General features: G+C 40.5%; 1 protein-coding gene across 1 annotated transcript in view; it reads right to left on the bottom strand.

Annotated features, from left to right (window-relative positions):
- Positions 1–535: 535 nt before the first annotated feature.
- IPCEF1 (interaction protein for cytohesin exchange factors 1) overlaps positions 536–14,464 on the bottom strand; it is a 71,966-nt gene continuing 58,037 nt past the window's right edge. Inside the window, exons 8-9 of the mRNA XM_080664565.1 lie at positions 12,867–13,060; positions 536–5,604 (exon numbers count right to left, since the gene is read on the bottom strand). Of these exons, the coding sequence (XP_080520691.1) occupies positions 5,440–5,604; positions 12,867–13,060 (359 nt within the window). The 3' untranslated portion in view covers positions 536–5,439. The remainder of the gene's footprint in view (positions 5,605–12,866; positions 13,061–14,464) is intronic.

Here is a 14,464-nt window from a genome sequence, read left to right as displayed (position 1 = left end):
CTAACGTCCTCTGATCAGTGGATCCAAAACAAAGGCGACTTATTATGCTATTTCAGTATTAGCTTTGTTTATTTTTCACAGAAATAGCTTATGTATTTTAAATAACTGATGTGCCACAAGTTGTAACTTTTATAATCTGACTAAATGTTTAAATCTCTAAGGAAGATGTGGGTGCTGAGTAAATGGTAAGGGATATATAATACGCAAGTCTAAGTTTGTAAACTAATAATTTTGAAAAATATAAATATCTCTGTGCTAACAAACCTGTAAGCTGAGGACCATTGGAGGAGACCACATCAATTATCGTTGAAAAAGAATTCCCAACAGAATTAGATCTTTTCTTTACAAATAAAAATATCAGAATCTATTATTTTAGTGACTGGCACTAGATGGCACTGTAACCTTTACAGAAGATAAACACCCAGCCCTCAAACACTTCCTAGAGAATCTTTTTTTTTTTTTTTTTTTTTTTTTTTTTGAGAATACAACATTGCCGGGCAGAAAATGAACACCAGTAGTATATTTTAATTTTTTTCCATGTAATTTTACTAGGTATATATATATATATATTTCACCTTGTTTTTATTTTTATCTTACAAGTCAACCTCAAAAAAATAAAGCAGGAGAAATGAGCTGTGACACTTTCCAGAATAATCCAAGAGGGTAGGTGACAGAGAATGAAAGCACAGTGAAATTGAAGGTGTCATTTCCACATTAACATCTTGCCCCCAAAGACCATGCAGTGCTACGAGTCACATCCCCCTCATGCAAGGACATTAACATCCATGGTGACTGATAATCTTGGTTTTATTATGGGATACTAAGTGTTTCCATGGGGCATGCTTCCCCTTTGGACGCGAAGAAATACCAATACAGAGCAGTTGAGTGCCCTCACAGTAAGAGAAATGCAAGAACTATTTTTTTAAAAAGACAAATCCATTTTTTTTAATGTTTTCTCTGTGGCCTGTGGTAACATGGGGAAGAGTAACGAAAGACGTGCAGAGGATGCAAGAAGATAGCTTCCTGTCTCACCACGTAGAGAAACATGTAGCCGCTCAATATCCTGTTCCCTGAGATTGGCGTCATGGTGTGAACCCGGAACTGTCCCCTCCCCGTCCATTCCACATGGGTTGTTACAGTCCAGTTTTAGGGTTTTCCTTTTCAACTCCATATTCCAACAGCCCGGGCAGGACAGTCACCTCACATTTCCAGGACCTGGTCTCTCTTGTGAGATAAGTGTACCAAAAATTGGAAGGGAAATAAATGGGGACACCCCAATCAAATAGCGTGTTCTACCAGACTGAAGAAGAGACACATCCTAAAACTTCATTTGGACATGGCAGCTCTTCAATAAACAGTAACTTTCAGATAGGCATCCTGGGTACTTAAATTGCTCACTAAATCTTCGGTGTGGCTGTATCAAAATATTACCTTTTCTCTTTAAAAGACTGAAAAGTATATTTTCTTTTTATGTTTTACCTCTGATTTTGTTTGTGATTTAAAGGCTTTCTGGGGAAAAATTACGTGACTAGTGGCCCCTTGCCACTAAGCTCGGTCTCTGACATCTCCTGACACTCTTTGAAAGGAAAACAAAACAAAAAAAAAAATACGCTCCATTTCTTGAAGTCTATCTCTTTCATCCAAGGATCTCACCACACCTCACAAGCAGTAGACTTTTCAGAAGGAAGGCAAGGAAGCCCAGAGTGCTTAGGTTAAATCCCAATTCACAGTCAACAGGTCACTCTGGGAGGGACAGTAACCTGTGGGAAGAGAGTGTGTTCAAGGACAAGAAGGCTTCTTCCCCCCTTCCCCCGGGGGGTTCAAATGGATGACTTTGCAAAAGCCACCACTGCGTGTGCCCATTTCAGCACAAAGACATGGGCACTCCAAGTCCAACTACTTGGACGCAACAGTGACTGGGCAAAGTAAGGGGAGAGGGAAGAACAAGTTCAAGTCCTGGCTATACCACCTGGGGCTCTCTCCAGCACCTCACCTTTCAGAGTATGTTTCCTCGCTCCATCCGACAGAGGAGTACTAAACCACAATCATCCCATGAAGACCACTGGGGAGGGGGCGGGGGACCCTGCATCAGACTGTTTGCAAACTATAAAGTGCTGCATACACATAAGGCATTGGTTCACATTGAAATCTCACTCCAAACTTAAGTTCTTTCTTAGGTTTCCTGGAGTCTTTGCAAAAGTATGCTTTATGATTCTTCTTGATACTATGCTGGGATTGTAGCAGAACTAAGAATTATTAAAAGCAAAAAAGATGGGACCCAAGAATGAGACCATCCGATTTAGCATGTGCTGTGATGGACCAGCAAATGAGGGTATCATAGCAGGCACCAGTTTGGGTCTACAGACTAACAATGGTGAGAAGTGGTCCTCCCAGCAACCCCAAGGAGGAGTCTGATCCTGATCCTGAACAATAGAAGGTGCCCACAGGTTTTGGACCTGGTTATGCTTAGAGATTCTCCACTTCCTTACTGAACAGCCGTGGTTCTGGGTCATTCCACCGCCCTCAGACCCTCTGTCTACAGGTGTGGGTAGAGCAGTCTCCCCTTAAGGTAACTTTGGTCTAGGAGAGCAGGATGCAAATGGTACAGTTCAGTTGAACTTCCATTTGGGGAGATTCTGCACGGTGGCTGCTTTAACTAACACAGCAAATGCTTCTAGACTAACTCGCCTTTGAAAAATAACTGAACAGCTTGGTTAAGTAATCTCATGAACCGACTTTGCCTCTGGATGGTTCTAAGGGAATGTCTACTAAAAGGTCAGTCAAATGTGTATTAATGAAAAGCCAAAGTAGAACACTGAAATATATCCCAAGCCCTGCTCAAAAGCTCTTGGAAGAAATCAATTTAGGGGAAAACAAACAAAAAAACAAAAAAAAAAACAACTCTTGAAATGTATAGGTTGGTGCTGGGAACTAGAGAACAAAGGAGAGAATAGTATGTCACACTCCGTTATCGTTTCCTCCATTAAGTCTCCTTCCCTCGACACATGGCTGACATTGTGCATCCAACACAATCAATGCTCTGATAGCTGCTAAATGATCATTTCCAGAGGAGAGATGAAAGCATCAGCCTCTCCTACCAGAAGCTTCAGGTCCCAATCTGAGGACATGAATGGTTACTTCTCTCCAGTACCAACAGCAACTCATAACGGGCCAGGCGCCCGCTTCTGTGTAGCCTGTGACCTCGCCCAGCATGGTCCACTTGGTATAGGAGCTTTGAAGAGTTTGCTGGCCTAAACCAGCTGCCCTGGCCTCTTATCTTACACCAGCTTCTAACACTACAGGTTGCTTCCTCGTGTGTGTGTGTGTGTGTGTGTGTGTGTGTGTGTGTGTGTGTTTCTGGTTTGATTTTTTTCTTTCCTGATGTTTAGGTTGGTGTTTTCTTTTTTGTTTTTGTTTTGTTTTTTGGGGTTTTTTTGCAAAGTATTAAGACTTCTTAGTAAAGCTTGGGAAAATATTCAACAACTATTTCCATTTAGTTTACAGATAAAATTCAGGGGTTATTTCCATTTGAATATCAAGCCATGGTTAAATGTTATACAGAAAACTGTGTTATGCTGACCATTTGCTAGGGGTAGGGCCAAAGTGGGGTTTTGGTGGTTTGTGGTTACTTTTATGGTGAAAAATATTCATGATGATTAGTAAGGGAAGACTTTCATATTGCTCCTCTAATAAAATTAGTTCTCTTTAACAACAGACCCCTAAATTTCTACAGGTCTTTAGACAAAAGACTGCATTAGTTGTGTTTCATTTGGTTCAGGGCAGTGGTCGGCAAACCACGGCTCGTGAGCCACATGCAGCTCTTTGGCCCCTTGAGTGTGGCTCTTCCACAAAATACCACGGCCTGGGCGAGTCTATTTTGAAGAAGTGGCATTAGAAGAAGTTTAAGTTTAAAAAATGTGGCTCTCAAAAGAAATTTCAATCGTTGTACTGTTGATATTTGGCTGTTGACTAATGAGTTTACCGACCACTGGTTTAGGGCATAAATGGCATAAGATTTAAATTTTATTTATCCAAAGGGATAATGTAAGATGAAAGTCTATTTCCAGTTAAGAGAGTGACTTAAAACAGAGAAATGTAAGCCCTCTGCAGGGAGAAAGGAAGGCTAAGAGGGAGAGAGAGAGGTAGGGAGAGAGAAAGAGATAAATCAGAAAATGGAAGATAATTATTGCATGCCCCCCCCTCATTGATCCCACAAGATTTCCTGAGCATTCCTCGTACATTATATATGTAATAACTCCAATGAATCAATCATTAATAGTATTTCTATTTTTCTCAAGCAAAAATGTATATCCTTTGAGAATATATACTGAGCAAAACATAGAATAGTATATCATCTTTTAAAACACTAGTAATTTGAACTTCTATAAATATACTTAAATAACAAACATTATAGATGGCTATTCACATAGGACACAATGTGACATAAACATACAAAAATAAAACAATCATGTTTGAACTCTTTTGCTGTTTTTGTTGGCTGGTTGTTGTTGTTTTTGGAGTAAAGGTATTTAAACAATTCAGATAACAGAATGATCTCATCAATATTTATCCTGGGGAGCCTAGATATAAAGTTGTACTGTGCATAGGCACACACCCAAGGACAACTGCAGCAAACATTCCTTGCGGGACCTGTTACTGTCCCCTACAGGGGTTCAGAAACGCTGGGAAGAAGTAGAGGCCCCCAAGTATAAGGAGACATTTTCGTTAGCTGTTCTGTGGGAAGGAAACATAATCAGATCCCACCCCACCCCCAGCTAGTGAAGTGTGAGGCCATCAAACTGTCCTTTGAGTGAGAGGAACACAGAACACACCTCCTTCTCGGGTTCTCCCACACCCCACTCGCTATGAAGTGTTTCTCCACTCGTGGAAAGGGTACCACCATTCTGGACCAGAAGCAGGGGATTTCAGTTCCACAAACACATTTGTCCTGTTCCAGTTGCTGCCATAGAAAACATTCCTTCATCCAACAAAATGATTTGGAGAACTCAGCTGCCCAACTCAGTAGAATTGGAGAACTGAATATTTCTATGTAAAAAAGTGATCCTTTGTCCACAGAACGTTGTAATTCTCTTGAGAGCAGAGAACAGAAGCTAGAGTTTTCACATTCCACCTAGAGTCTGGCATAACTGAGCTCCCAAGAGGAACACAAGGACTGTTCAACCGGACTCCATCCCTCCAGACTCCATAGGAACGCCACACCTGGAAGGAGTCATGCTGCTCCTGGTGCTGGTCCTCACCAAGACTGCATCTCTACGGGAAGCTGATACTTGAGGAACTGGTCTCAGTTTTCCTTTTAAGGAAAAATGTGAGCTCTAGCAACATCTTGAAGAGTTGCTTGGGGGGAGAAGGGCAGAGAATGCTGGCTTGTTGTCAAACAGAACTTGCAACAGAGGCAGAGGAAGGTGGTTTCTGGAGTCCCTAGGGGGAGCCTGCAGGGGCTGATGCAGACGCAGGGTCCTGCTGCTGCTGATAGATGTCCTGAATCAGCATGGTGTTCATGACCTTCCACTCGCGGTATTTTCTGGCTGTCAGCTTCGGATCATCCAGCAACTGGTTAATCATGGCCAGGTCATGTTCTTTACACTGTCCAAGTAGAAAAAAAAAGGGGGGGGGGGAGGAGAGGGATTGTAGTGAGTATCTCAATTTCAATAAGCAACCTTCATCCCTTTTACAAATAATTGCACATACACATTCATCAAAATTATCAAAGTGTGTTTACCTATTAATATTCAAATCCCTACAACAACCCTAAGATATATGGCAGGACATCTGTTAAGTATCCTACCCAATGGAAGAACTAGACATTCAGCCAAGGTCTCCTATGTGACTCTTCTCTGATTAATCCATTTTTGCATACCACAGTGATAGTTCTGTCTTAATGTGACCATTATTCCTCCTGAAACTCATAACTGTATCATTATTTCATTGGCCAGCCAAACTTTACCAAGTAAAATGGAAAACAGTGCTTTCCCTAAGATATAAGACAATAAAAATATATATTTTTATTTTATCTTAATTTTTAATAAATCACACACATTTATTTAATTAATATATGCAGAATAACTATATAGGCCTTTTTTTTAAATTCAAAGACTACTAACCTTCCATGAAAACAGTATACAATGATGCTAACAGAGTATAGAATCTACTCATATTATTTCACATTTCACCCTGCCTCCTCTGTAATCAATGACACATTTCTGAAATGTCAGCCCCAGGTTAGGGAAGTTTTCTGTAGTCAAAAAATGAGGTAAAAATAAGATGCAACAGCTTCCACATTCAAAAAGAGATCATTCAGTCCTAATAATTTTATCTCAAATCTATTCTTGTTTCCTCTGTCCCTATGACTATCACTCTAATTTCAGATACTAAGTCCAATATACCACACTCTACCTACTGTGCAGCCTCCTAAAGGAGTCCCTGTGTCTAATCTCCACTTCAAATCCACCTTCCTCATGGCAGTGCCGGGATCCACCTAAAATGCTGAGTCCCTTTAATGGTTCCCCTTCATGTCCAGGGTTCCATGGGCTGGAGCACCATTTGTTGCTCACCATGTTATGCTTATATACTCATGGATTCCTCATACCACCTATTCTAAAGCTTTGTAAGGAAGGTGATAATAAACATATTGAATTCATTTCTGTGTTCTTTATACCCAACACAATGCCAATTGCAGGAAGACATTCAATACATATATATTAATGAACCACTCTCTCTTCCTACCTCTAGGATGGCATATGTGTAGCTAAAAATTTACAGCTGTGCTCACTGGTTACAGTTCAAATTCATAACCACTGCCATTAAGTGGACTTTCATCATGTTTTCTCATCCCTTTCCTCTCTCGCTCTTCCAAAGGACTAGTTAAAAACTTCCTGTGTCTACTCAAGCCTTGCCCACATCCTCCCTTACAGCTGATGACCTTGTTCAATTTTTTTTTTAGGAAAAGAAACAATGAGAAGAATATTTCTCCCCAGTTCCTATTGCCCACTACCTACATCTACACAATTATTTTACTCAAATTCCATCTTTCAAAGATTTTCATGCCTATCCTAATTAATAAGTGATCCCTCAACATTCTTTATCTGCCTTCTCTTCTCTATAAATCTATCATTACTTTGTATACTATAAAATGACTTACTTACTTTGTATATTTCTCCCTCTAACTAAATATAGCTTCATGAGGGCAGGCAATTTTGTGTGATATACCCGCTGCTATGTCCCCAAGTACCTGAAAGAATGACTGACACATGGTGGACATTCACTAAATACTTGTTGAAAAAATTAATATATGAAATAAGAAATGAATGAATAAACTACTTATTCATTTGCTTTTTAATTTCTTTTGTATCATGAATCCTATTTGGAGCCCAAAAAAATCCTCTCCATAAACAAACAAAAATATTTTATACATGTTATATATATATATATATATATGTATGTGTGTGTGTGTATATATATATATATATATATACACACACACACATACATATATATATGTGTATGTGTGTGTATATATATATATATATATATATATATATATACACACACACACATACATATATACACACACATATACATATATGTCCTACATAATAAAAGGCAGAACAACCAGTCGCTATGATGTGCACCAACCACCATGGGGCAGACACTCAATGCAGGTGCTGCCCCCTCATGGTCAGTGTGCTCCCACAGGGGGAGCGCTGCTCAGCCAGAAGCCCTGAGCCGGGCTCATGGCTGGCGAGCACGGTGGCAGTGGTGGAAGCCTCTCTTGCCTCCGATGTCGGACATCCCCTGAGGGCTCCCAGACTGCAAGAGGGCACAGGCCAGGCTGAGGGACTCCCCTGAGTGCATGAATTTCATGCACTGGGTCTCTAATATATATCTTATTATATGTTATATATCACACACCTATATCTGTCTAACTATACAGACATTTCCACATAGTTTTAAGGATTCTAGAATTGTCAGCACTTGTTTTATCCAAATGAAGTATCTCATCATAGATGATCACAAGTGTTAGTGGCACTCAAATCTATTGTTTTATTACATTTTTCTTGTTTTCTTCTTTTCCAGTTTCTAGATTGGCCAGAATAATATAGATTTCAAGAGAAAAGTACCCCCCCCCCTCCATACAGAAGTCTGAGTGATGAGATTTATAATCTTGAATCAAGTGAATAAGGATGTGATAATAGATGAAGATCAAAAGATATATTTAGGTTTAAGAAAAGAGAAAAAATTGTTCAGTAGGAAAGTAATCAAAGAAGGATAACAAGCAGGCTGGCCAGGACCCAGAAGCAGAGGAGGGAGGCGAAGTAAGTGGGTAACTGGGAAGGATTACTGGCAGAAAGTCAAGCCAGGGTCAAGAGGGTTTTCTTTCTTCTCTCTGAGTTCTCAACATTTATGCTTCCATAAAAAAAAAACAACAACACAGTATTTAAAAAAAAAAAAGAGCTTTCATCCTCTAACACCATAGTGCTATTCATATGAAGTTATTTAAGGATTCTTACTTTTGCTCTAAAGAAATTTTGTCATCTGTTCAGAGAGAGATCCTAATATTTTATTGAAAAACAAGATCTTTACAGTTGAACAAAATTTGGAAAATTAATTTTGAAAGGCAAAAATGCACTAGTCATCCCTCTAAATCTGATAAAAGGTTTTAGGAAAGGGTCTCTTCAACTTTGGGCTAACACCACACGTTTTATAGTTCTAAACAATCCAAATGTCTTACCATTTGGCTCAAGTCTGTGTTAGTTTTTAATGGATAAAAGAAAAACACTGTAGACAAGAATTTAGAGGAAGGGAATTAATGAAACAACAAACCCTCTGAGCTCCCTCCTAGACCCAGCACCCCGGACTCAGCAGCATCACACTGGGTCCTGCTCTCCCAATGCTTTGAACCACTTTTACAACATCATCCTTGCCTTCTGGCAGGTAGGCTGGGCTTGGTAGGGCTTCCAAAAAATACTGTGAAAGGCAGATGCTATAATTTCATTTTTCACTCCAAATATGCAGCAGATAACTTGATTCAAAACCTAAGCATTGAAAGTGTATTCTATTGGAGCAGTTGGGCAAAGAAGGGTTAGTTCCTCTTGACATAGGCCAGGGAAACCCTGAGATAAACTTTCAAGCAGACCCCTTAATTATTCCAGTAATCATGCATTATAAAATAAAGGAAGACTTAGCCAAAAATCAGTGGATGTTGAGCTATCAGAAATTCCTAAAGATCTATATTACAGCATGACATGATAGTCTGCTCAATGTTCTTGAAGAATTTCCACAATTGTTCCAATACAATCCCCATACAGGAATATTTTTATTATGTATGGAATGTGCCTATCACTAATATAAACACTATTGTTAAAACAGTTCCCTTGTTTCTGCATGAAACTGTTGTCTCTGCTTGTCCACACTCAAGCTTTAAAGTGTTTTTTTCTAAATAAATCTTGATATTGCAATGTAACATACACAGAGAACAGCACACACACAATAGGGCTTGTGCTTGATGGATTATCACAAAATGGACCAGTCTGTAACCAACACCAAAGTCAACAAAGGACCCTTACCAGTATCTCAGAGACTGTACTTGTGGCCCCTCCCATCATATCCTTCCCTCCTCCTCAAAGGCAACCACCATCCTGACTGCTTTGAATGTTAAAGACAAAGACAAGTACCATATGATTTCACTGATATGTGGAATCTAATGAACGAAATAAACTAACACAATGGAAACAGACTCATAAATACAGAGAACAGACTGACAGCTATCAGAAGGAAGGTGGAGGGGCTGGGTGAAAAAGTGAAGGGATTAACAAAACAAACAAAAAACTCATAGACAGACAACAGTTTGGTAATTACCACGGGTGAAGGGGGATGGGGAAAGGTAGGAGAGGGTAAAGGGGAGAAATGGTGATGGAAGAAAACTTGACTTGGGGTGTTGAACACACAATACAATATACAGATGATGTATTATAGAATTGTATCCCTGAAACTTGTATAAATGTATTATTCAATGTCATTGCAATATAGTCAATTAAAAATTAATTAATTAAAGATGGTTAAAATAATTCTTATAGCCTTCCGACTTGAATAAATATACAGTACTAAATTATCTTTGTCCAATGAATAGTTTGATGTGCTTTTTTTTCACCAAAGTCAAGTTCCACAAAATCATATCTTCCTCCCTCCTGATGAGGTTGACAGGAAGAGGTGACATGGATGATGTTTCACAGCCCCAGCATCACACTTTCGTGAGGCCTAAGGGATCTGTGGAAAGGGCTTCCTTCCAGGAATGTACAGAGAGTAGTTCTTCAGCTGGGCATTATAACCCCTGACATGGCCCCCAGTGTTCTTTGCTCCCAGATATTCATGCCATTGTATAATCCCCCTCTGTGGATCCATGCTGACCTAGTGACTGGCCTCTAATGACCAGAATACTGTAAATACTGTGAATGTAACGGGAGTTATGATTGACATTGGCATATGATCCATCTTGTTCACTCGCTGTCTGTGTCTTCCTTGCTCTCAGGGAAGCCAGCTTTCATTCTGGAAGCCACCCTAAGAAAGGGCTACAGGGCAAAGAACTGTACGGCCTCCCGCCAAAAGACAATGAACAACTGAGACCCTCAGTCCAGCAGCCTGTGAAGACCTGAATTCTGTCAACAACCTCACGAGAGAGTCTGCAAGTACTGACTCCCCCAGCGGAGGAAGGCCTGCAGTCCCAGCTAAGGCCTGGATCACAGGCCCTTGAGGGAGAAGCTCCTCAGCAAGCCACGCCCAGATTCCTGACCCACAGACACTGTGAAATAAGTGTTTATTGATTAAGGTTGCTAAGTTTTGAGATTTTTTTTTGTTACCTAGCAATAGATACCTAATGCACAGGGAAAAAGGAAAAAGCTGGATTGATCAATTATATGGCCACAGTGCATAGAGAGCAAGAAATTACAGAGAACCACACGAGGCTGCTAAAACCTTTGAATTCCATGTATAAACCTAGCCTCTCAGTGGCCAGGCTGGGACACGGTCTTGTGATGGTCTAGAATCGTAAGCCTGCTGTTTTATGAGAGGTGAAGAACACAGTCTTTCTCCTTCTAGAAATGGCCTGCACTGTCTATCCTCTTCTTAGCCTCCATTTCCTATTTCTCCCAACATGGACTAAAGCATGATCCACTGACATACATTTACCCAAGCTAGTTCCTCCTCCTTGAATGCCCTTCCTTCTCATCCTGATATTATTTTTGCTTTGTTCTGTTTTTCAGAGAGGAAGAGAGAGGGAGAGAGATAGAAACATCGATGATGAGAGAGAATCATTGATCAGCTGCCTCCTGCACACCCCACACTGGGGATTGACCCTGCGAACCCAGGCATGTGCCTTGACCGGGAATTGAACCATGACCTCCTGGTTCATAGGTCGACACTCAACCACTGAGCCACACCAGCTGGGCTCCTCCTGATATTCTTCATCTCTTACTCATTTGTCAGTTGTCAGCACTGTCCCTAACGGCCTCAGATAGGCAGCCACTGCCCTCATCTGGACTACCAAAGCACTCCAAGCTTGTATCAACTACGACATCTTAGCACACTGCATTCTAACTGTTTTCCTCTCTGTTTCCATTGTCAGGTGGGGTCCATTCAATAGTTCCAGTGCCTTAGAATAGTGCCTGGTACATAGTAAGATCTGGGAAATATTTGTTCAATGAAAATGTATTCATTTATAGCAGTTACTGCCATAAATTAGTAAAATCCCAACATACAAAGGCATAATACATCAAGTAACCAAACATTTATCAATTCTGTACATAATGTGAAATATATCATATTTGCCTTTAAAATGTGTGCTATTGATGTTTTTCATCAATAAATGTTAGGGAATTTTTCTGCATTTGGATTTTACTTGTATAATTAAAATACCCCTTTCCCTTTTCTTTTGCAGCCTCATTTTTGCAGCCTTATAAAGTGCTGAGGTCTTCTACTGACTAACTGGGACATCTGACTAAGAGTCACTCAGCCATCTCTTTGTAGCCTTGTGCTTTGATTGCTGATATTCCTTTCTGGAAAGAGACTCAAATTCTTGATACAGAAGGACATGCCCAAAACAGAATTAAATTGCAGGATCTATCAAGGCTTTTCAGGACCAGTTGACCAAGTATCCTGGCCTCCTCCTGTTCATGCTATAATCTAAATGTGAAAGCAGAATGCTTTTGTTATGAGGACTCATTTTAGTCACAGGAGGCCCTGAAAATAGCGTCAGTACATCCTGCACACTCTCCCTCATTCCCATTGTGAAAACATCTGCTGGTCTATTACCATGAAGTACATATTTCCTACTGCTCGACTCTCGTGGTATATCTTGGCTGCAGAGCCTACAGAAGAGTCACTAAGTCTTTGCTATATTTTGAAATCTAGAAAATTTCTTCTGGATGTAGTACAGAATAGTGGCACTTCATGATAAATCAGTGGAATCCCAAGATCTTATTAATATTACTGTTTATTCTCACAAGTTAACTATCTTAAGCGCTCATCAACATCTATTGGGCTAGGTAAAAAGGTACACACACAAAAATTACTACACATGGTCCCTGACTTCTAAGGAGCTTAACATTTGAAATTTTATATCGGAGTGAATGTAAAAATCAAGGCCTATATAGAAAAAGTAGATGGGTTCCCCCTGTGAGTGTTCTAGAGCTTCAAGAACACCAAAGGTCACCTCATCCCACAGAGACAGGACTTGCTTTTACTTCCCTTCCTCCCACCCACACAAACACGCAGTGGCTAGCATGAATCTCTGCAGAACCAGCCATTCTTTACCTTGAAACCACAGAGTTCATCTACAGTTTGACATTTTTTACCTTTAATGTGCTATTCAAGGTTCGGATTTTGTGGAGTTTCTCATTTATGGATGGATTTTTACACCGCCTCACAAAGGACTTTCTCAACTCCTTTTTGGTTGAAGGTCGTCGGTCCCCAAGAGGAGATAGACTGGCTTGCTCTAATGATTTGTAGAGCTTCTCCATTTCATCATCTCCAGACACTTTTGTTTCTTCTATGAAAATAAAAAAAAAAGCAATAATAATAAACCCAGTTAAAATCAAGGTGAGAACATTGGACACTGTGGTCCTAAAACAAGGCCCTGCTGACACAATGATCTCAGACTTCTAGCTTAAAGAACTGTGAAACAATAAATTGTTGTTGTCTAAGCCACTCAGTTTATGAGTTTATGGTCCTTTGTTTTGGCACAGTCATGTTCCCTTTGAAGACGCGAGGGAAGGAAGGATCTGTTCCAGGCCTCTCTCTGTGCTTCTGTTGGTTCCTTAGCTTGCGGCAGAATAACTCAATCTTCACAGGGGGTTCTCCCTGCGGGCATGTCTCTGAGTCCAAATGTGTCGCTTTTATAAGAACACCAGTCATACTGGACTAGGACTCACCCTACTGACCTCATCTTAACTAATTACATCTGCACCTACTCAATTTCTAATGAAGTCATAGCCTAAGGTACAGGGGGTCAGAACTTCAATATAGGAATTTTGGAGGAACACAATCAAACCCATAATAATTCACCATCTAGCCAGCCAAAATTCATGTCCTCACATACAAAACATATTCATACTATCCCAACAGCTCCAAAGTCTTAACCCATTCCAACATCAATGCTAAGTTTAAAATCTAATACAAATATCATCTATATCTGGTATTGGAGAGACCCAAAGAATGATTCATGCTGTGGCAAAATTCCTCTCCATCTGTGAACCTATGAAACTAAAGAGTTATGTGCTTCAAAAATACAGTGATGGTACAGGCAAACCCTAGCAAACTAATACACACCCTAAGGCTTCAGAATCACTTTCCCAGATGACATTTAACTGCCCATTGAAAGAAGAAACCTGCCTGTGGTCTGTGGCTTTGAGCAGATAATGGTTATTCTTTCTGCTTCCTCCACTCACATTCCTAACTAGGTCTTTCCAGCCTCAGCCCAAATGCTTCTAGTGAAGCAACTCTACCCGAGAACCAGGGGACCATTTGTGCTAGGCTAATCCAATGGCAGCTCCATCATGCTGGCCACAGTCATTGATTTAGGAATGATCATGGGTTTCAGGGCAGGCCAGCTGGAGCCAGGGACCTCAGTTCTGAACTTTGGTTTAGGATTATCACAGAATCAATCTCCCTTTTTTCCCTAAACTGAGTAGTGTGATGATGTGAACTAGAAGATTCCAGAAATCATCCTAGGAATCATGAGAATGGAGCCAATCTATAGACACGGCCGAAACATGCATTTTAGTGACACCATTGGAGCTCTCATCTTACGGGAGCTTTCTCTCTCCCTCTTCCTTCCTCTCTGAAATCAATTCTATCTAATAAAAGGGTAATATGCAAATTAACCATCACTCCGTCACAAAGATGGTGGCCAGGGCACTGGATGCTGGCGGCGTCACCACAGCGACGGGCCCCT

The sequence above is a fragment of the Plecotus auritus genome, assembly GCF_963455305.1.
Source record: "Plecotus auritus genome assembly, chromosome: 4".
NCBI lineage: Eukaryota > Metazoa > Chordata > Mammalia > Chiroptera > Vespertilionidae > Plecotus > Plecotus auritus.
The sequence above is the reverse complement of the archived record's forward strand: the minus strand, read 5'-3'. Positions and strand labels throughout refer to the sequence as shown.